We start from the raw sequence: 22,776 nt of genomic DNA on the forward strand, positions 1-22,776 counted from the left end.
CTTGTCATATGAACGGTGTGAGAGTAAGTGACATAGTATAAAGCATTTCATGTTTTTTAGGGAAATATTTTCTAGAAGCAGAGCATTAGCTCCCTCTTTGCCTGTTGAATTCCAACCCAAACCTTTAAAACCATTTTCCTCAACTAAGTTTTCCTAGCTCCCCCAGGGTCAATAATGACCTTTCACATCATACTTCACACAGCACAAGTGTGCAACTTTCTAATGCATTTATTTTAGAGTACTAAGTAGTAAATTATAATATACTCAATAATTGGACAAGTTCCATGAATGCAGCGATTGCCTCATTTAAGTTTTATATCTCTACCAGGGTTTAGCACACGGTGCTCTGCATGTAGTAAGCACTCAGAAACTATTGAATGAATGATGTGCAAGTTTTTAAAAAAATTATATTGGTTATAAAATTGTGAATGGTCTGCAACATATTTCTAACTTCAACCATTTTCCTTGCTCTCCAGAATGCCTCCACGCCAATATGTCAATAGTTCTGTGTTTAGTGAAGGCAAAGTAAATTAAATGTTAAACTAAGGAAAATATAATTATAAGCAGACATTTGCTGAAATGAAAAATCCTATTAGTAACTTCAAAGTCAAACTGAAATATTTTTGTATTATCTGTACTATTTCTATCAGTGGATTAATAGAGTGAAGTGAGCAGAACCAGGAAAACAATTTGTAAATTTGCATAGTATTAACATTATAGAGAAAAACCACTTTGAAAGACTTTTAGAACTTTAGATTAATGCAGTGATGAACCACAAGTCAGAGAAAGCTGTAGATTAATCATATTACCTACCTCCTGTCAGAGAAGAATGAGACATACAGCTAGGGACATGGCCAACAGGGGTGTTTGCTATGAGGGTTTTGTTTTTTTTTAATTTGCTCAATGGCAGCTGAGGGTGGAGTGAAGGGAACAGTGGGGAAAAGGATAATAATTGTTTGCAAAAATATATGACTAAATTAATTTTAAAAATGCAAAGTAGATCACAAAGATACAAAAAAAGTTGGACAATTATCATAGTTTGGAAAACTCACTTTCTTAACTGAAAGCACTCTTTTAGAAGATTTCTTAAAATAATTGTAAAAGTAACAAGGAAATGAAGAATGATTTTTAAAAGATTCTTCATCTACTCAGAAAATTTGTATATGTTCATTTAATTATTAACAAGCATTTCTGTTAGCCTCACTGAAAGTGAAAACACAGACCCTTCAAATACACTTTGGAGTAACAGCAGACACTCTCTATCTGGTAAGATGTACTTATTAGAGAGCTAGACAAAGTTAACATTGGCATGGGACTCTGCTGCCACTGCTGCTGCTTCTCCTTTAATGCTCACCTGCTCAGGACCCATGGAGGACAACCCTGACGTAGGCACAGAGGTCACTGAGGTCATGCTGATCTGTCCTGTCATTTGATTCATGTTGTTCATACCACTTGTATTGGTCGCCATAGAGACACTGATGTTCATATTGTTATTGTACATGCTGGTGTTCGCTTGTTGTCCAAAGTGTGGTGGGGACTGTTGTGAAAACATGCTGAAAAACATGAGAAAGACTGAAATTATATATACATACATACATGCATACATACACACACAGAAAAATGAAAGCTCTAACAAATTTGACTATAAGCCTTTTTAAATATACTTTTCTTAGGCATTTATCAGTTTTGCAGAAAAAGTAACTCACTGACTTATTTCAGTGAAGAAGGTTGGGGGGAGAGGGGAACAGGGAACAGAAATTGGGTCAAGGAACATATAAAGAGCTGTGAGGGCACTTTATGAAGATCGAGTCATAACTGTTCTTCACAGACCTTCCTTGGAGCTTAGGGGTGGTCACAGGATGGCATTTACTCTGAATATATAGGTTTTAACTATTTTTGTATCTCTACTGGAGTGCTTTTTAAAAAGCACGTAAAGGGGCGGCGAGGTGGTGCAGTGAATAGAACATTGGTCCTGGAGTCAGGAGGACCTGAGATCAAATCCGGCCTCAGACACTTAATACTTACTAGCTGTGTGACCTTGGGCAAGTTGCTTAACCCCAACTGCCCTGCCCTCCCCCCTCCAAAAAGCAAAAATAAAACAAAACAAAAACAACAACCCAACAACACCACATAAAAGGACTGATGATGTCTACGTCTTTTCTACAGGCGTCTCAATTATAAACAGATGGAAAATAAATGCCATTTTACAGTTTCTGGTTTTCTCAAGTTCACTTCTTGCAAAATAGTGCTGAATGAATAAATTAACAGTAAAGAAGGCTACAAGATACTGATCTTATTTTGGCTAAGTTCAGTTGTGTGTAAAGTTCTCTCTGTTCTACAGAAAAGCAGCATGGAGTGAAGGGAAGAGAAGCTTATGGTGGACAAGCTGTTAACTAAAACATCACTAAAAATAACAATAAATAAAACCAGCTACCTTGTGACCAACTATCTTCTATATACTGTTTATATTATATGATGGACACAGAGACAGAACATCAACTACATCCATTTACCTGTTTCCACCCATGTTTCCCTGTGCCCACCCATTCATCTCCGAAGAGGACTGATAGGCAGGGTTGGCCTGAGACTGCTGGATCATGGGACTCTGGGTATGTGCCATTCTAGGAGACATCAAGGGACTCTGGGGAGTTGTTGCCCCAGTGAAGCCTGGATCAGGTTGCTGACTTATTCCTAGAAATGAAAGGAAAGCAAGCAGACAGTTAGTAATGCTAGTTGGGTGGGTGGGGGAAAAGAACATTTCCAATTAAATGCTAACACATAATTACTTTCAAGTGTCCAATAATACTGTGGCTAATTACATATCCTTAATAAAAAACTGAAGAATGACATTAAAAAACTGAGAAAAAAAACTCAACTCTTTGCCATTTTTGTTTTGTAGAAGTTAAAATAGTAGTACTAAGTTATTATATTAACTACCAAAGTCAGACTTACACAAAAGAAACAAAATACTTCCTTGCTGTTTTCCATGTGTAACTTTGTCTTAAGATGCTAGAGCCTAAATGGTATTCTCATAATCTATTTAGACACATTCAGGCTGGTTTGCATTTAATTAATACTCAAATCTTAGACCCCACACTGTCTATTCATTTTGCAATAGTGGAGAAAAAAATAAAATCACCCCCAAAAGTTAGTCCAAAAAACATGTACACAGATTAAAGAATGAGCTGCATATGAACATTCCTCTCCAGGACCTAAAAAGTCAACTCTTCTTTATTAACTGCAAAGCACTATGTAAATTTAAATTACTAACTATTACTACCCAATTACAAGAAGGATTTGTGATTTCATCAGCTTGACAAACTGCAGAATGTTTTTCCACCAATGCAGATCTCAACCTGCTGATGGTTCTGGGGAAGTTCCTAGAGCATAAAGGTTAAGTGACTAACCCAGGGTCACGTAGTTACCAAATATCAAAGGCAACATTTGGGGGCAGAAGTCTGTATTATCTCATACTACCTCTATCTACTACTATAGTATTCACCAAATTTTCAACAGATAGCTACAGTTGAATTGAAAAAATGTTTTTGTTTTTAAACTTAGTTATCCTGTGCCCATCAATAGGATTTTCTAGTCACACATTTGAAAAACCACTATTGAATTAAATGAGCTGCTTGTATATGTAGTTGAAGAGACACACTTATCATTAAACCATACTAACAACTTCAGTGTGTGTAGTTATACATATGTGTATACACACAAACATATATACATATATATGTATACACAGTGTATATAATTATTTAAAAACAATTATTCACGATTGACTTCTTTTATCTTTATTACAATGGCTTGTTTTGTAAAGCCTGAGGGGGGAAAAACACTCAAATTTTAAAAAATGTGTCCTTGTTCTTCTGAGTCTATTTAAACGAAAGCAGAGCTAAAACTCTGATTAGACTCTATAAAATCATCATAGAAGAAAGGAAATTGGGGTTCTCAGAACATGGTACCAAGGATAGTATATAAGAAGGGAAATAGGAAAAGTTTTAATATTAGGTTAATTAAATTCATGCCTAGAACATTAGTACAACATGCATTTATGATTAGTAACTAAATCAGTTACAAAAATGAGATCAAGATTATGCAGTAAAAACAAAAGCTTAAAAAATGTCTTTTTGTCCCTGTAATGAAGCAGTAATCTTAAACTTGGCAAACACAAAGAAAGGTTATAGATAGTTCTGGCAAACTCTAGGAAAAAAGATCGTTAAAAAATAAAGTCAATATAATCAGCTAATTTTGTCAATAATTAAACTGTTAATTTAACATTGATACATGCAAAGTATTAATATTCATAACATTACATATCTGATAACTAATCCCTTGAGAATGATGTTCAAAAACAAATCAATATTAAGGTCTTTTGTAGTGTTTATATATGTAGCACCCAATAACTCTTATTTACAAAAGATTTGTCATACCCTTGACATCTTATTTGGGAGAAATTAGTTTCTTTCTTTCTCTATTGCATATGGTTATAGAAATATATTGATTTGTTTGAGTCAGACCCAGAGATTTTAAAAATATATAGATATTTGTGTAAAGACACAGTCAGACATATAAATTATAAATACTATATATACACACTCATACATGCACACACACACACACACGCAGTGTACACGCACACTTACTTCGGTCATTCTTAAAGTAAGACCTGCACTCAGAGAAAAGGCGGTACCTGAGCTGGGAAACTGGAAGGTATTGTGCTGCATTTGGGGACTCATGACAGGCCCAAACTGTCCTCCCATGTTTCCCATCATTCCCTGGTTAGCCAGATTCATCTGGGAGCCATGCAAGGAGCTGTGAGAGAGGAGCTGTGACCCAGGACTGGGGGACACTGGGGAGAAAGGACTGGTGAAAGGTGGTGGGGATGTAAGTCCAGTACCGTAGTTTGGAGGAAATGGAAACTGCTGGGCATTTGCCTGGGGAATCCTGGGGTTGCTCATAGTTGCTGGTATGCCACCAGAGGCTACCATACTTGGTGTCATATTCAACCCTTGTCCTCGCATCATCAGAGTTCGTTGCTGAACTTGCTGCTGCTGATGCATTTGTCTTTGCCGTAGGTGTTGGTTCAGGATCTCTCTCTGTCTTTGGGCCAGCATCTGTGCATTAATAGGTCCCTAAAACAAGGGAAGGTGGTAAGGATTGGGGATAGGCACAAAAATGTAAAAGTCCATATATACCAAACACGAGATGTGACACTAGATGTGAAGCAGGTCCTCTAAACTGTCTCAAGTCAAATCACAGAAGTGGTAAAGAAAGCCAGCATACTGATCCAAGTTCCACACAAACAATGACTGCGATGAAGTCTTGCATAAATATGCCCTGCTATGGAATAGAACAGTTACCAGAAGTACCACATACACCCCAACATAACATGGTCTCACGGATAATAAGAATTTCTCCAATGAACCCCGATGATGGCAGGTTAGGGTCTCATTATAATTCTGAGGTCTCAAAAGAGTGAACAATCAGGCCTTTCATACTACTGTGTTCTCCCAGACAGGTCCCTAAAAGCAGAGGTGAGACAGAGGGAGGAGGCGGTGAGAAGAGAGGAGATGACAGGAGGGACAAACAGAAGGAAAGGAATCAGAATGGAACAGAAAGGGAATAAAACAAATGGTGATAGCCAGAGGAGGGAGGAGGCATAAGGAATAGGTGTAGGCGGCTACATGGGTCCTAACTATGGCATTAGGGATCGTGTTTATATTGGAGAAGATAAATTCTGTAGCAATTAGGAGAATGGGAAAGCAAGTGATGGGAGGATAACCAGATGCTATTACACATCCAGTGTGGTCAATTTTCATATCCCATGACTTAACAGATTATATCACGCCCAGGATATCAAAGAGGAAGAACTGATCAACATAGTTAGGGACAAAATAGGTAAGTATTAAAACAAGAATTTTGTAGCTTCCGCTCCCTCACCTGTGTTGGTACTCCAGGCCTCAGGGTCAGGTTCATATTGGAGACATTGCTGATTTGATTCATAAGTGGCTGGCGATTCTAAATGCACACATATACCAAACATAAGAAGTTGGAAAGAATACATTTTATTTCAGCCCTGTTAAAAAATTTACAAGCTGCAGGCAGGGTGCAAGCTTTAAGATAGGGTCTAAAATTAAAATCATATTATTGGCAGCTGAACTCTCTCTCTTAGGATTCTTAATCCTCGAGTTTCCACACTGCTTACAATTCAGAAGCTATTTTGGAATATCTGATCATTAGAAATATTCAATAATTCAAAGTATTCAAGTGGGAGGGGAAGAAGATGATTAGAAAATGTGGCCAAGGGTAGAAGATAAGGTCTAACTAATACATTGAAAATGAGCCTTGGATTTTACTCTGCTACAGAAAATGTTCAGTGCTACTATTTCGACAGTAAGTAGTGAGTCATATAGAGTAAAATGAAACATTCTCCTGTACTAAATATCATGTGAAGTTATATATACATTTGCTTTATCATGGAGTACATCCTGTTACCTAACAGCAAACAATGGCCATATGAATCCTGAAGTGGGACTTTTTTTAAAAAGAGGAACACCTTCTCCTGAGCCTCAAACTATGCCAGAAAGGAAAAGATGGAAGAGAGAGAAGAGAAAAAAGCAAAGTGGGGAGAAGATGGGGAACTGTTAGGGTCCACTGGAGTAAAGTTTTCACTTTTTCAGAAGAAGTGGACTGATAATGAGGCCCTTCAATACCAACCACCTCATGTCCGGATGTATCACATCTATGCAAAATAAAATAACATACCTGCTGTGCTTGAAGCCTATGTTGGAGTTGAAGTCTCAGCTGATTGGGCTGGTTTTGTACTATGCCAGTTGGCCTAAGGCCTGGTCTAGGCTGCATACGTAGTGTGGCATAACTTGGCCGCTGTCCAAGTGTATGAAAGTTGGGATCTTGCATGGGTGTATAGCTACCCGGCGCCATTTGAGCCTGAGATGCATACTGTTGAGGAAAAACTGGGGGTTTCTGCTCTATGATGAGGCTGGAGTCTTGACTTGAGAATGGCTCTGGATCAACAGCTTGGCTCTATGAAAAAATCCAAATAATAACAATTTTTTAAAAGCATCTGAAAACAGCAGCCAAATAACTTAAGCACATTCCCTCTTGATACTAGTGACTCTCAGATATTTATACAATCTTCCAAGCCCCATTTGGACATGGAGATGACCTGTGTTCTTGAAGGCAATGCCAAGGAGAAAGCAAGTTCTGGCAGGTCTTGCCAACTGGAAAGAATTTGAATAGAAGGCCTTGAAGAAAGGTTGTTCACAAGGCTGGTAATTCATTTTTTTTTTAGCCATAGCAATTCGTGCAGTTAGGTGGTAGAAGATCTTTGCAGTGCTGAAGCATATTCACATGATATTAGCTCCAGGCTGGTGTTTTGAGTTAAATCTAATCTCTCTCCAAGAACTTAATTTTTGTTTTGCTGAAAAAACTTTCCTTCCTGATTTCATGAATTAAGGATATATTTAGATTAACATTACTTCTTTTAAGAGGAGCTTATTCCTTGAGAGATTAGCCCAAGTTTAATGGGAAGACTAGATCAAAATTTTAGTTGTATGAGGTGAGGAATTCTGGATAGCTAGAGCAGATAATGGGTTTCTAGAGGGCAAGGGAGTTGAGTTCAAGGGACACATTTGGCATTCTTTACAATTTCTCCCACGGTTCTAGCCATAACTGCTGACAAGCCGATGAAAATTATCTCTCTCTGACCTAACTACCTGTCTGTCCTTGCCATAGAGAAAGAAGAGAGGTGGTATCTATCCTATCATTACTTTCTATTATGGGAACATAATATGTAACCCCAATGCTCAGAGTCTTAGTATTTTTTGAACCAAAAACCAGGACATACTTTCTTTATTTGATGTGGTTAACTTTATTTGAAATTGACACAAACCAACTTCTACATATCTTCTTTGGCTTCATTCCAGTCATATGATTCATGCCTCAAGTCAAAATTTCCTGAGGCAGGTAATATTTGTGAATGGAAGTCAGTTTTCTTTTGGGCAATGTGAAACTACTGGCCTAACATTTAACATTGTAATGATAATGACAGCAACTGTTCCATAATAAATCATCATCTAATTTATTTTGTGATGGCTCATATTGTGGCATTATCATGGCATGGAGATGACTTATGATTTGAGGGTTTTTCTAGAGGAGAAACATAAACTCTGGCAGCTTCTACCATTTTAGAAAAGCTTTGGTTTTGAGAGACTGAGTCTGCTATCACAGACCAACCTGGCTTCTCAGTGGCCATAAGGTAAAGAATTCTTTGCAATGACAACTCAAGAAACAAAGAAAATAAAAAATGAACCTCGGTTGTGTGTCTTTTTTTGTCTTTGTTTTTGCTTTTGCATAATGACGGCAGAGGTATAGAAAAGGAGACAGGAAATGCAACATAGTTTTAATGTTATCTGTAAAGATTAAATTAAAGGTGTGCTAATTTTGAGACATATTCAATCACCAGTGAACTGAACAATATCCAAGTATGGAATCATGGTAATATTGATATTCTCATGATCAGTGAAACCAGGAGACAAAAAATAAAGCTTTTTTTCCTTCCCCCCCAAAAGGATGTCTCAAAGGCTTTGATTTAGATTTACACCTCATTTATCAGATGCCATGCAGTATAATAAAAAAAGCAGGAGAGGGCATAGTGAAGAAGGAATGGCCTTGGAATCAGGAATTCCTGCCTAGGATAGATAAAAACAATTCACCAATTTGTACCAGTAAGTTTCCATGTTAGAAATCCCTTACAGTGATTATGATCATAGATTCAGGCCAGAAGCAAGCAAAAGGGAGGAAAATATCCCTAACTATGATTTCATGTAATTCAGCAAATTTTCTGTTGTTTGGAGCATATACATTTGTTAGTGATACTGGTTTGTTGTTTATGGTTCCTTTCAGCATAATACAGCTTTCTGGTTTATCTCTTTTTATGTAGTGAATTTTTGCTTTTTCTTTCATAACAGCATGATTGTAATTCCTGCTTGTTTGACACATGGCAAATTTTGTACTAGTTCCTCATTTTATTTTCTTTATGACTTTGCTTTTTAGGTATAATTCTTGTAAATAACAAATTATGGGGTCTTATTTTCTTAGTCAATAAGAAAAATATATTCTTAGTCAATCTGTTGATTTGTTTTATTCTATTGGATTGTTTAATGCATTCCCATTTAATGTTATTAGAGTTAAGTTTACACACTTTCCTTCATTTGTCTTTAAATATGTTTTATTGCTTCAAATCAGGATTTTTTCCCTTCTTCCCCTATAAACACAGTAATATGTCTCCAGTTATTTTGCTTAATCTACTTTGTTTTTTGCTTTTTGGAGAGGGGAAGGCAGGGCAATTGGGGTTAAGTGATTTGCCTAAGGTCACATGGCTAGTGTTAAGTATCTGAGGTTGGATTTGAACTCAGGTCCTCCTGACTCCAGGGCCAGAGCTTTATTCACTGTACCACCAAGCTGCCCCTTAATCTACTTTAAGGCAACACTACTCACACAGGCTCTCTTGCTTTCACCTTCAAATATTTCCTCTCCCCCCTCTCATTTGTCAATACTCTCCCCAGTTTTGAAGTTTTGTTTAACTCATTAATCTCTTTCATTCCTTCCTTTTTTTCTAGTTATCTTTCTTTTTCTTTTTTTTTCTTTCCGATTTAAGTAGTAGTCAAGTAAAATTCCCCATCCTCTCCTACTCTTAAACTTATTTTTGTTTGTTAGTTTTTCTGGGATGCAGCTAAAGCAACAGGGGGAAATTAAATCCCTAAAAACATAATTAATAAAAAACAGAACAACTACCATTAGAAGGACCCAAATCTAAGCATATCTCAAAAGGCCTAAACTGTGTTTAAAAACTAAAAATAAACTGACAGTTCATTTTTAAAAAATTCCATAAGGCAAAGAAAAGAAAGATAGTAGGATGAAAATGTTTATTTCTAAGTAACATTATAATATTTTTGTGTCAATTGATCCAAATCCTTAATGTTCATACATTGAATACTGTTTTTTAAGAAATATTCAAAAGCTAAAAAACAAACTCAATATAAGCACATGAGGAAATAGTAAAACTCAGCAAGAAACAGATAAGCTGGAAATGATAAATAAAATTAAAAGCAGGTTCTTATAAAAGACCAATAAAATTGATAAACCTTTAGCTTACCTGATTAAGAAAAGTACAGAAAGTAAATACATGGCAAATTAAGGTGAAATCACAACAAAACTAGAATTAAATATATATCAGAACCTACTAAGTTCTTAAACCTATTATGCTACCAAAACTGAAAACACAAAAGAAAGCGTGAATGTCCAAATAGAGATCTTGAATAGTTAAATATCAGAAAAAGAAACAGAACTAGTTGTAAAGGGAAGGGGTGGGGAAATGAGAAAAGAAGAAATACTCCTAGTTCTGATGGATTCACTTTTAAAGTACAATGTGTACCAATACTACACAAACCATTTCCCCAAAATGATAAATAAAGCATTCTAACAGTCATTTTCTAAGACAAATATGGTAATAATATGTAAACCAAAGAAACATAAAGCCAATATTAAAAGGCTAATATTAAGTAAACTGAATAATTTAATTGAATTTAACAAATTAATTGAATATTTATTTTAAAAATCCACATGTTTATCTCAAAAACATTCAGAAAAAGCTTTTAAATTACCTATAAGATATTAGGTATAAAGTGTTCTTTATTTAGTATCATAAAAAAGCATCTAAAACTAAAATCAAGCATCATATGCAATGCAGATATTAGAAGTATTCTCAATAAATAAGTTAAGGCAAGCATGTCCTTTCTCCCCTGCTATTATTTGATGTAGTTCAAGAAACACTAGCAACAGTAAATAGAACAAGAGAAAACAATTAAAGGTATAAAGATTCAGTTGGTCAATAAACATTTTTTAAGTGCCCACTGTACGCTAGACACTGCAAAGGGCTAGGCATACAAAAAGAGGTGTCCTCCAGGAGCTCACAGTCTAACAAGGAAGCAATCAAAGAAAATATGATAAAACAAGTCATATACAACATAACTGGGAAAAAATTATGAGAGGTAAAGTATTATCAGAATTAAGAGGGGTTGGGAAAGGCTTCCTGTAGAAGATGGATTTTAATTGGGTCTTAAAAGGAAGCCAAGGAAGGTAGTAGGCAAACATGAAACAGAAGAGAATTCGAGGCATGAGGGGCAGTCAGAGAAAATGCCTGGGGGCTAGACGATGCAATGACTTGTTTGTAGAACAGAAAAGATCACTGGATCATTGACTATGTGGAAGGTGTAAGAAGATTAGCCTACCTTTCTAGTAGTCTAGGGGGCTAGGTTATGAAGGGCTTTGAATGTCAAATGGGAGCCACTAGAGTTTTCTTGAGTGGGAAGGTTGGGTGACATGGTAGGACCTGCATTTTTAGAAAAATCACTTTGGTGGATGAATGCATAATGTGTTGGAGTGAGGAGAGACTTGAGGCAGGCAGACTCACCAATAGGCTATTGTAATAATCTAAACATAAGAGATGGTAAGGACCTGCATTAGAGTGGTGGCAGGGTCGGAGAAGACAAGGGGGGTGTACTGGAGAAATGCTTCAAATGTGAAATTTACAGGCATATATATATATATATATATATACACACACACACATATATATATATATATATGGATATAAAGGTTGGGAGAGAGTGATAAGTTGGGGGTGACACTATGTTGTGAACCTGAGGGCCTGGGAAGGGGGTGCTGTCCTCTACATAATAGGGAAGGTAGGAGGTGGGGAGGGTTTAAGGAGAATGATAATGAATTACATTTTAGACAATATATTGAATTTGAGATGACTACTGGACATCTACAATGTGAGATGTGTGAAAGGCAATTAGAGGTCAGCAAGTAGTTTAGCTGCAAAGGGAAGAAGAGATACAGGATAATTAACAGGGATGGAAAGATCAAGTGATGTTTTTTTGAGCCTGGGAGAAGGCAGCCTTACAGTTTATAGGCAGTAGAGAAGGTGCCAGCGAACAGGAGAGAGTGAAAATAAGTGAAAGAGTGCGAATGACAGAGGAGGCAATCTGTTAGACAGACAAGAAGGAATGGGGAGATAAAACTTGTGACTCAATGGTTTACTTAGAAAAGGCAATAACTTTGATGGGGTGCTTGGGATCTATATTTGTAACATCAGTCTGTAAAATCACTCCCACCCCCCCCACCCCCCCCAGCTTCAGAGCATTAACTCTGCCCAGCAACAACTCATGAATTGTTTATCTCAGCTTGGAACAATAACAAGCTACACCTATGAATCCTTCACTAAACTATCTATAAACATTCCAGCTTAGGCAACTATTATCTCCCCCCTGTATAGTGTCCCGCTGCCCGCCATGAATCCTTCAATACCCTATCTCTAGGTTAACTCCTTAGTAATTATCCACATACTGAGTCTCTGTTAGCCTTGGTTCCCAGACATCAATATTGTCAAACATGACATTGATGGGTGGCAGACTGGACACTTCTCAGTCAGCCCTTGACTGCTAGCTGACTTAGCTACGGTTTCAAGCCTAAAACCACACCTCCAGGTATCCCCCCCTTGGGCTATTTCCCAGTGAATTATGGGCAATACGCCTGCGCAGTTGACATTAAAAGTGCATGTTCCTTTAAACACTGGCCCCACCTTAACTCCTCCCTAATCCCACCCTCTTCTCACCTGTTCAGCATAACTGACATCCAATGAATACCCTTAACTCCTTAAAAGCTATGCCTATGTCCTCTTTAAGCCTGCAGGTCCCCTAAGGAGCTCTGCCCCCTGTAAAGCGCACAATAAACTTTTACAACTCCGACTCCAAGTTGACTTGGGCTGAATTCTTTCCAGACTGAATCACAAGCTTTCTGGTCTTAGATAAAGATAAAGATCAGATAAAGATCCTGCTGAACCTATTGTCATCCCTCATCAACTTCAGCAAAGTTGTAGTCTACAAAAAAAAAGCCTCTCAAAAATAAACATGTTTTATAATAACAGAAAAATCCAAGAGGTCATAATAGAAACTAAAATTCCATTCCAAATAACTAAAAAATGCTCAAGATATTTGAATATTGATCTACCAAAGAGAAAACTATAACACTTGTATAGATTCAATTACAAAGTACTCCTCAAAGACTTAATACTTGAATATTCAATGCTCAAGGCACTGCTTAGGTTAAGACCAACATCTTATGCCATATTTGACAATAAATTAAAAATGGATTTCTGATTTTAATATTAACAATCATACCATAAGAAAACTAGAAGAGAAGCAGACCATATACCTTTCATGTGTATGTGTTGGTGCATTTTTAACCAAATAACAGATTGAGGTAATTACAAAAGACAGTAAGATCCACGATTACTCAAAAAAACCCCAAAACACCCCCAAAACCCAACAACAGGAAAAGTTAAATGGATCAAATATTTCTATGATAATGTATAGCTGGGACCAAAACCTAATACAGTGGTATGTGAATTGCTTGGGACCAATAATAATTTTAATATGATTTCATTTTATAACATGCATTTATGCTTCTGATGACAATGGCTGATTAATAATGCCTGTCCTTGATCAGATGAAGTTAGACTGAGCTAGTTTCTCCAGGGACAACTGATAGTTGAGAGCTGGATTTCATAGCATACATACATGTTTTATTACTCATTTGTTTTTAAATCTAAGGATTTTCAGAATAGATATTGCAAAAAAAAAAATCAGTTGTCAAAAGGTATACTTCAAACAGCAATTTTTGTTCTGTAGAAATCAGTCCTTTTAGGATAATTAAAGGCCACAAAGAAACAGGATCAGTCATACTAAGTAAAGGGCAAAGGAAAGTGTGACTGGAAAAAAATGTTAAGAACTGACAGACTATTGCTGTAAAACAAACAAAAAACCCTAAGACTTACGACTAATATCTATCAGGAAGGTGGCATGTTTCAACCATGGTTGGTTACTGTATTGCTCAGAATTCTAGGATCTTTCAAAGTTTTTTTGTCTTTATAATATTATTTTATAAATTAATCTCTTATTATTGCTCACATTATTCTGCATCTTTTCATATCATATTCCTCTGAGGCTTCTCCAAAACCATCCCCTTCATTTCTTACAACACAAAAGTACTGCATTACATTCATATACCATAAATTTTTTTGCCATTCCTCCAACTAACGGGCACTATCTTTACTTGGTTTCTAGGTTTCTGTCACCACAAAAATAAATACAATAAATATTTTTTTTATATAGACCTTTTTCCTCTTTCTTCTTTGGGGGTATAGACCTAGTAGAGGTATTGACTCATTCAGAAAAGCAATAAGAATATTTTGGCAGGGGTGGGGAACTTGCGGTCTCAAGGCCACATGTGGCCCTCTAGTTTCTCAAGAACAGACCTTTGGCTGAATCCAAACTTCACAGAACAAATCTCGTTAATAAAAGGATTTGTTCTATAAAAATTGACTTAGTCAAAAGACTGTGTCCAAGGACCTAGAAAACCACATGTATCCTTGAGGCAGAATGCTCCTAATGCCTAAAAGGTAGCCCCCCTTCCCTCAATCAAAAGATAGTTTTAATTTGTTCAGAAGCAGCACATAAGCTTTTGGTCTCAACTGGAATGGTGCCCTATTCCAAGGATTTAGAGCAGGCCTGCACAACCTGCAGCTGTTTTGGATGGCTAGTCAAGGATTTTTTTTCTACTTTTTTTTGCAGGCCACCTGAAATCCTCTGGTGTGCCACAAGCAGCCTGTGGGCTGTAGGTTCTGCACGCCTGATTAAGAGTGAGAAGGGATCCTGTTAGATCACCTCTTCCAAATCCTTTATTCTGCAGGCCAGGGAAGGGAAGTCCCTTGACTGAGGCAAAGCATGCAAACCCAGATTATTTTCGATTCACCACAGGGCTTTTTTACCTTTTAAGGCTCCCAGAAGTGAGGTGACTTTTCTGGTTCTAGAATTACCAGGACTGATTTTCTACTACAGCTTTTAGTTTCATAGACTTGCCTCCACTGCTACACAGACCTCACAAGGGGCCTGATGTGCTCATGAAAACTGTGGAGATGGTGAATTTTTCTCAGATAAGGGCCTTTTTGTTGAATTACTGGTTTGACTATATCTAGGAAACCATCTTAGAATATTAATAATAACAGAAAAGACTAGGCATTTTCATTAAGCAAATTTTATGGTATATAATTTTTCCCAATGAAATAGACAAAGGAAGTCTTATTTTCTAAAGTTATTATCAGTCATGTTTCTGTAATTTAATTCAAAATATACCTTATATATAATGTATATATATATTATAATATAAAAGGAATACACTGGATTTGATGAACTCAGGTGAGAAATAATACAAATAAAGTGAAAAAAGGGGACTAAAATAGCACCTAATGAAGTGACATTAGATCTGAAGCGACAGTATCATGTCATTTAGTAGTATAGAGGATCAAATATTCTAAAGTAAAAATAATGAATATCAAGCCAGTAATTTCATATGCTGAATCATTTAAAATTTTAACCAAAAGCAAAGCAAACTAGTCATATAGGAAACATTTAGCTTTTATTTTTTCCGTCTTGACTTATTTTAGGTTATAACTTTAAATCGATAGTAATTTTTTTCTATCCTGACGTTCTCAGTATGAACTGACATCTTAACTCCCACTTATTTCTGTTGAGCACTGGGAGTAATGATAAAACTATTTTTAAAAAGTTTCACAAGTCTTATATGACTCTGCATCACCTCTCTAACAGACACCAATGACAGGAAGAGGAAATATGACTTTTTAACTAACTCTAAGAAATAGATTACACACTAGGAGCTATTTTTTGGTGATAGTTAACATCTCTGGAAATAAAAATGATTCATGCAGACAGGCTGAAGGGGAGAAGGTGATGGTGACTGAAAAGGGTGGTGTGTTTTTTCCCAGCCTTTTCTATAGTAAACCAGAGTATTTTTAAAATATATATCTTATTTACACAATAAACTGAGTAGGACTTTCATGAGGCAGAGTTAACAACTCTTTCTATACTTCCCAACTCACTCCTGGACAGAGCAGTAATAATGCTGACTGACATTGTTTTGCTTGTGAGAAGTGTTTTACTAACACCATCTCCTTTAATGAGCTTCATAAGGGAGGTACTACAGAGCTACAGAGCTTTTGTTATCCTGGTTTAACAGGGGTCAGAGAGGTTAAGTGATTTGCCCTAGTTTACACACAAGCAGGATCTAAACTTAGGTCTTTTCCACTCCAAATCCAGCAACTATTTCACAATGCCAAACACTTCACTAAGTGCACAAAAATAATAAAAGAGTGCTTTCTGCATTTCTTTCCCGGGGGGGGGGGGGGGGGGGGAAGGCAGTTCTACATCCAAAATATATCATTAACTTAAGTAATGGAGGGATGGAGAGCCTTTTAAACCGACACCTGTGGAGACTTAAGCATATACTAGCTACATTCAGATATTTGCGGAGAACTGGGTTGGAACATGAGCCAGAGACTTGTACTGCCTTCATGGTGAAGACTCCCTCAGAAGGGCCACATGCTTGGCCAATAGACGGATAATCCTTCTCTCATGCTCTTTATTAATTATTCTACTAGTGCTGCTCTGATAAGTGAGACTCTCAGAAAGAAATGTTGTACTTAGGTTTACTTAAGAGTTATCCCCTAACCTTCCTCTGTATCCTTGCACATCTTCTTTAGTGATATATATATATATATATATATATGTATGAGTTCCACAGACTTACAATACAATCTTAAGGGGCTTGAATATCCCTGAAGGAAAATTTTAAAGAATCCAACTAAACAAACATTAATGTTAGACACTCTTTAGTTTTGTGGCACCTTTATTCTTGAAAAGTCTTGAATATCTTTGTGCTCTATAGCCTCCAAAAGACCAGTCAATTTATTCAGAACCTGCTATGCACAGAACACTCCAGTAAGTTATAATTAAATGTGAATTACTGAGTGTGAAGACAGTACAGTTTATAGAAAGTTTGCTTTCTTTTAACAAACATGGTTTTTCTCCCACTAACCATAAAAATTATATAAGGTAAAAACAATGGGCAGGGAACTATCACTGGAAAGCTATCACTTTCTGGGGTTGATAACCATCACAATCTATCCTTGATCCTCTATGCTTCTCCACCTTCAAAAGGACTGTTCTAGTGTTCCTGCTGACTTAATGGAAACAGTCAATGTTAGGGAAAGACAAGCACTCTAATACATTGTTGGTAGAGCTGTGAACTGGTCTAACATTTATGAAAAACAATCTGTAGCTATGCTAGAAAAATGAGTAAGCTGTTCATATCCTTTGATCAAGCACATACACCAAGGAGGTCAAAGAAAGAAGGTCTCTCTCTCTCTCTCTCTCTCTCTCTCTCTCTCTATATATATATATATACACACACACACACACACATATATATATATATATATCAGTTAGAGCAGTTTTTTTTTTAATAACAAAAAACTGGGGGGCAAAGTGGGTGTCCAGTGGTTGACTGAACAAAGTCATGGGATGTTTTTGTGTTATAATAAATGACAAAAATAAGTAAGTCAATGAAACTTGGGAAAATCTATATGAAGCACAAAAAAGTATAATAAAGGGAAAGATATATAAAAATACCACAATTATGTAAAGGAGAATAGAACTCAGATTAATGCAATGTTTTTGTTTCCAAAGGGCTAAAAATAAAACATAGCACCCTCCTCTTTGTGGAAAGGTGTTCAACTACAAGTATAGAACAAGGCACAAACTGACAGACTTCAACATGTCAGTTTGTATTGCTTAATGATGCTTCTTTGTAACAAAGGGGCAGGTACTAGGAAATGAAAGTAATGGAAAAAGAAATACATCAACAAAATACTTTTTGAGAAAGAATGAAGGGGTAGCTTTTTTGGGGGGGGAAGATGGCAAGGCAATTGGGGTTAAGTGACTTTTGTTAAGTGTCTGAGGCTGGATTTGAACTCAGGTTCTCCTGACTCCAGGGCTGGTGCTCTATTCACTGTGCTAACTAGCTGACTGAGTAGGACTTTCATGGGGTAGCTTTTTTTGAAGTTCTTGCCTACAATAAATATCTTCCCTTGTCTTCAATAATGCCAAGGAATGAGCAGACAAGGATGAATTTCACAAGACCTTTTCCATTTAAAACTGATATGAAAAGGTGAACCGAAAAGTACTTGAATCAAAATAAAATGAATACTTTAGATTCTATATCAAGGTACCTTCTTATGCAATTAAAACCAATGCATGTACCTGGCTAACTAGTTCAGGTATTCCCAAGGCTCGGTCAATTTCTTCAAGGCCATCAAAATTCCGTAATGCCAAATACAGTTGGTCCAGGAGAGTTCCCTCATCACTTGGTGATTCTGAAGCAGGATGTGGACACAGCAAGTCATCTGGAGAAGTACCAAACGGTTGCCTGCAAAAGGTCAAATATAACCTTGGTCAAGAATAGCTCGAAGGAGGAAATCATTGAATTCTGGGTAATGACTATGAGAAGCAAAAGTGTCAGTGAACTAAGCCACCTTCAAGGCAGCCAACTCTTCTAAGTAAACTGTTTCACCAGTGGGTACAGATTAGAAAGAGAACATGTGTTTGTAAGGTTTTTGCTTGTCTTTTAATAATATACTTATTGTTACTGAAATAAAATGCAAAAATTTTTCTGAACTGTGAGCGAAGAAAATAACTGATCTAAAAAGCTTATTTGATTTTTAACTATATGATTCAGACTGAAGCAATGATAACCTAGCTGGGAATGAAAAATGGAGGGTTATTATTAAGTAAAAGAAGTATATTCTAAGTTTACTTGAAAACTAAATGTCTGCTTATAAGAAATTCTACTCTGGAATTCCTGGGCTAGATGTAAAGGAAAAGTAATCCACAAATATACTACTTTTATTTGATTTTAAAAACTAAAAGGTGAGAAATCCACTGTATCACCAAAGCTAAAACCCTACAGAAAATAAAATTCTCTGGAAAAGGGTTTTAAGAGAGCTTGTAAATCAATGCAATGCCAATGACTTGAGTAACAATACTTGAGTTTTCATAAACAATTTAAATGCCACACTGTTGCATCAACATAATGCTTTATCAATAACAAACCCTAACATTCATAACAGATTCTAGGGAACAAATAAAAAAATCAAGAATAAAAGAATGAAATAAGATACAAAGCTAAGAATCTAATTCAGGCATTGAGAAACATACATATGATAAATGTGAAGTATTAAAGTAAATCTAAATACATCAAACTCTATTTTCAGTAGAACATAGGATTCTTGAAAGCAAGAACTCTTTAGTTTTTGCATTCCTAGAGACTAGCACAGTGCCTGATACTTAATAAATATTTGTTAGATTGAATTTTAGATCACTTGAGTGTCAACAGCAAAGCATGGCAATATAAAATACATAAGGAAGTCACACATAATAAATACTGAAATGACCAACAAGAAAACAACCCAAAACAAAGACTGTATTTTTACTTAATGCATCTCTAAGTCTGTCTCTCTCAAGTTTCAACCTTATACTTCTAGCTGCCTGCTGGACATATGTTTTCTCATTCTGTTGTGACTGCAGATGAAATATATCTGAAATTAATCTAAAACTAATTATTCTCTCTTGAACCCAAACCAGCTTCTACTACAAATTTTCCTATTTCTCCCAGTTACAAAACCTCAAAATCAGGGTTAGTCATCCTTGAGATAATCTGTTTAAGGAATAATTTAACCCTCCATCTCAACCAAACTGATTTATTCACACTTTGTGCATGATGTCTACATTTCTACTTCTGCGCCTTTATCCTTTTTCAAGTCCTTGGCCTCCTAACTATGTGTCCAAAACCCACATCTTCTTTCAGCGCACTTCATTCATAGGCCATCAGTGGCCACTTCTTCTCCTGAAAACCTACAGCACTAAACAGACATGCCATTAGTTTGGCACTTATAGTCCCTCAACATGTGCCAGGCACCATGCCAACCACTGGGTAACATAAAAAAAGGAAAACAATGTCCCTATCCTCCAGGAGCTCATGTTCAAATGGGAGAGAGTACATTTAACTAGCTGGATAAAAAGGAGAAAGAAGATAATCTCAGAGAGAAGGCATTAGAACTGGGTGGATGGAGATAAAACAGAGCTAGGGAAAAAGCTTTCTGTAGGAGGTAGGATTAAGTCTTAAAGTAAGCCAGGGAGGTTTGAGAGATGGAAGTGGGGAGAAGCAGCATATTCCAGGCACAAGGCCTGCACAGTGCAAAGGCATGGAGGCAGGAGAAAGGATGTCTAGTGTAAGAAGCATCAAGTAAGCCAGTGTAGCAGGATTACAGAGAGCATGGAAGAAGATGGGAAAATGGCAATTAGCCAAGTTTGTGAAGCGGTTTAAATGTCAGACAGAAGATCTTATAGTTGATTCCTTTTAGGTAATAAATAGCCATTCAAGGATACTGAGTGACCTGGTCAAAACTATGCAATTTGGCAGCACAGAAGAGTACAGATTGGAGTGTGGAGAGACTTGACACAAGGGGACCAATTAGAAATCTACTAAACTAGTCTAGGTGAGAGCAGAAAAGTGTTTACGTAATCTGACAACTGTGTAGCACCAGAAGTTGTTTGTTTTTTTTTTTGGTAATACAGATAATATTGATATTTCCAATGAAAATCTTCATATTTTATTTTGTTAACTGAAAGGTACAATAAAACCTTGTACAATTTTATCAGAATATTAACATTATTAGTCATTATGTACATGGTTGTTTTTCTTTTCCTTTCTTTACAGTCACCTTCATACCAGGCTTTGAGTCTATCTCACATAACTTCAGGTTTCTGCTTCTGGGTGACTCTAGTAAATCAATGGCTACAGTCAATCACCACTTTCCCATCTGTTTGAAAATAGGAAGGGGGGCAGCTAGGTAGAGCAGTGAATAGAGCACTGGCCCGGGAGTCAGGAGGAACTAAGTTCAAATCTAGCCTCAGACACTTAACACTTACTTGCTGTGTGACCTTGGGCAAGTCACTTAACCCCAACTGCCCTGCCTTCCCCCCTCCAAAAAGCAAAATATAAAATAAAAAAAAATGAAAATAGGAAGGCTGTGTGTTTCATTCCTAACAGACAGCCAAGATCACATGACCTGCCTGGATCAACCCAAAGGCAGTAGATAAACCAATTAGAATCTGAAAAAGGAAAGTGAAAATAACCCTGCAAATAGTGACTTAGAATCAACAGTATTTTATAAAGAAAATTTCATTTGCACACTAAGTTTGGTGTGCACAGAAGCATGTCAGTTGCTGCTCAGTCCAGCACCAGCACAAGTTAGAAGTAACACTGCAATTAAGAGATCATAAATAACTATGGAGAGAACAGTTCCATTTGAATGATCAGGTCAGAGCCAGATTGCAGAATCTCTAGATTTTTCCAACACACACAAAAATGTTAGAAGGGAGAAGTAAGCTGTTGTTCCAAAATTTGGAAATCATTTTTTGAACTTAAACTTTGAGTAAATATCTGAAGCTGTAATTTAAAGAGCAGAATGGACAGAATGCTGGACCTGGAATCAGGAAGATCTGACCTGGGACACTTACTAGCTGTGTGACCCTGGCAATGTCACTTAACCTCTTTGTTCCTCGGTTTCCTCATCTGTAAAACTGACAGTCCCTACTTCTATTGTTGTATGCATCAAATGAAATTGTTTTCAAAGTGTTATGTAAAACTTAAAGCATTATATAAATGCTGGTTACTGCTACTACATGAACAATAAGTAATTTAAACACAAATTCAAGAATGCTGGTCACAGAGACACAATCAATTAAAAAACACAAGTTGTGATAAAAGTAAAACCCTAATTTAAAAGAACAACCAGAAGTCTGAACCAACCTGAATATAAATATCTATTCAAAATGTTATTTACAAAGTAAATTAAAATTAAGGATATACATAGAAATGGAAGAGAGGTCAAATTTTAGGTCACTGCTTTAGATACCAAGCTCATATAGCTTCATTTTCTTAACTATTCTATAATAAATATTAACAAAGCATTTGTGACCCCATTAAGGTTTTCAAAGAATTGGTTAATGTGATTAAGAAAGAAAACAATCTTTACTTTTACACAGTTTTCAAACAAATCAAATAAATGCAAATGACCCTGATTTTCCTTTAACTTAATGTAAAAAAGCCACTTGAGTTGTGGTATATGAATGTAACAGAATATTATTGCTCATAAGAAATGATGAGAAGATGGATTTCAAAAAAATCTGGAAAGACTTACATGAACTGATGCTGAGTGAAGTGAACAGAACCACAGTAACAGTAACACTGTGCCATGACTAACTTTGTTAGACTTAAGCCTTTCTGAGCAATGCAATGACCTAAGACAATTCCAAAAGACTTAAAATGGAAAATGCTACCTACATCCAGAGAAAGACTATGGAGTCTGAATGTAGTTTGAAACTATTTTTTCTTTTTTGGTTGTTTTTTTCCCCCCCTTCATTCTGATTCTTCTTTCACAATATAACTAATGTGGAAATATGTTTAATATGATCACACTGTATAGCCTATAACAGATTGTATACCACCTTGGGTAGGGGGAAGTAGAGGAGGGGAAATTCAGAACTCAAAATCTTGTAAAAGTAAATATTGAAAACTAAAAAGATTTTTTTTAAAAAAGGTCCTTGATAAGAAACAACAACAAAAAGAATGCTAATGGATGATTTATACATTAGTGTTTATAAAACACTTTCAAAAACAAACAAAAAACACTGTAAAATGGGGACTTCA

At 36.3% G+C, this 22,776-nt stretch overlaps 1 protein-coding gene across 14 annotated transcripts in view; it reads right to left on the minus strand.

Moving 5' to 3' along the window:
- Positions 1 to 22,776, minus strand: part of NCOA2 (nuclear receptor coactivator 2) — a 450,248-nt gene that overhangs the window by 16,881 nt on the left and 410,591 nt on the right. For 12 of the 14 annotated variants that reach the window (XM_069100096.1, XM_069100098.1, XM_069100100.1 and 9 more), the window contains 6 exons: positions 18,267 to 18,432; positions 6,772 to 7,050; positions 5,947 to 6,024; positions 4,697 to 5,138; positions 2,514 to 2,691; positions 1,355 to 1,553 (listed from right to left, as the gene is read on the minus strand). In XM_069100096.1, the coding sequence (XP_068956197.1) occupies positions 1,355 to 1,553; positions 2,514 to 2,691; positions 4,697 to 5,138; positions 5,947 to 6,024; positions 6,772 to 7,050; positions 18,267 to 18,432 (1,342 nt within the window). The remainder of the gene's footprint in view (positions 1 to 1,354; positions 1,554 to 2,513; positions 2,692 to 4,696; positions 5,139 to 5,946; positions 6,025 to 6,771; positions 7,051 to 18,266; positions 18,433 to 22,776) is intronic. The other 2 variants (XM_069100106.1, XM_069100103.1) reach the window with 2 other exon arrangements.

This window comes from Petaurus breviceps, unplaced genomic scaffold (assembly GCF_028583685.1).
Source record: "Petaurus breviceps papuanus isolate PSGF00001 unplaced genomic scaffold, PetGlider_PUasm1.0 38, whole genome shotgun sequence".
NCBI lineage: Eukaryota > Metazoa > Chordata > Mammalia > Diprotodontia > Petauridae > Petaurus > Petaurus breviceps.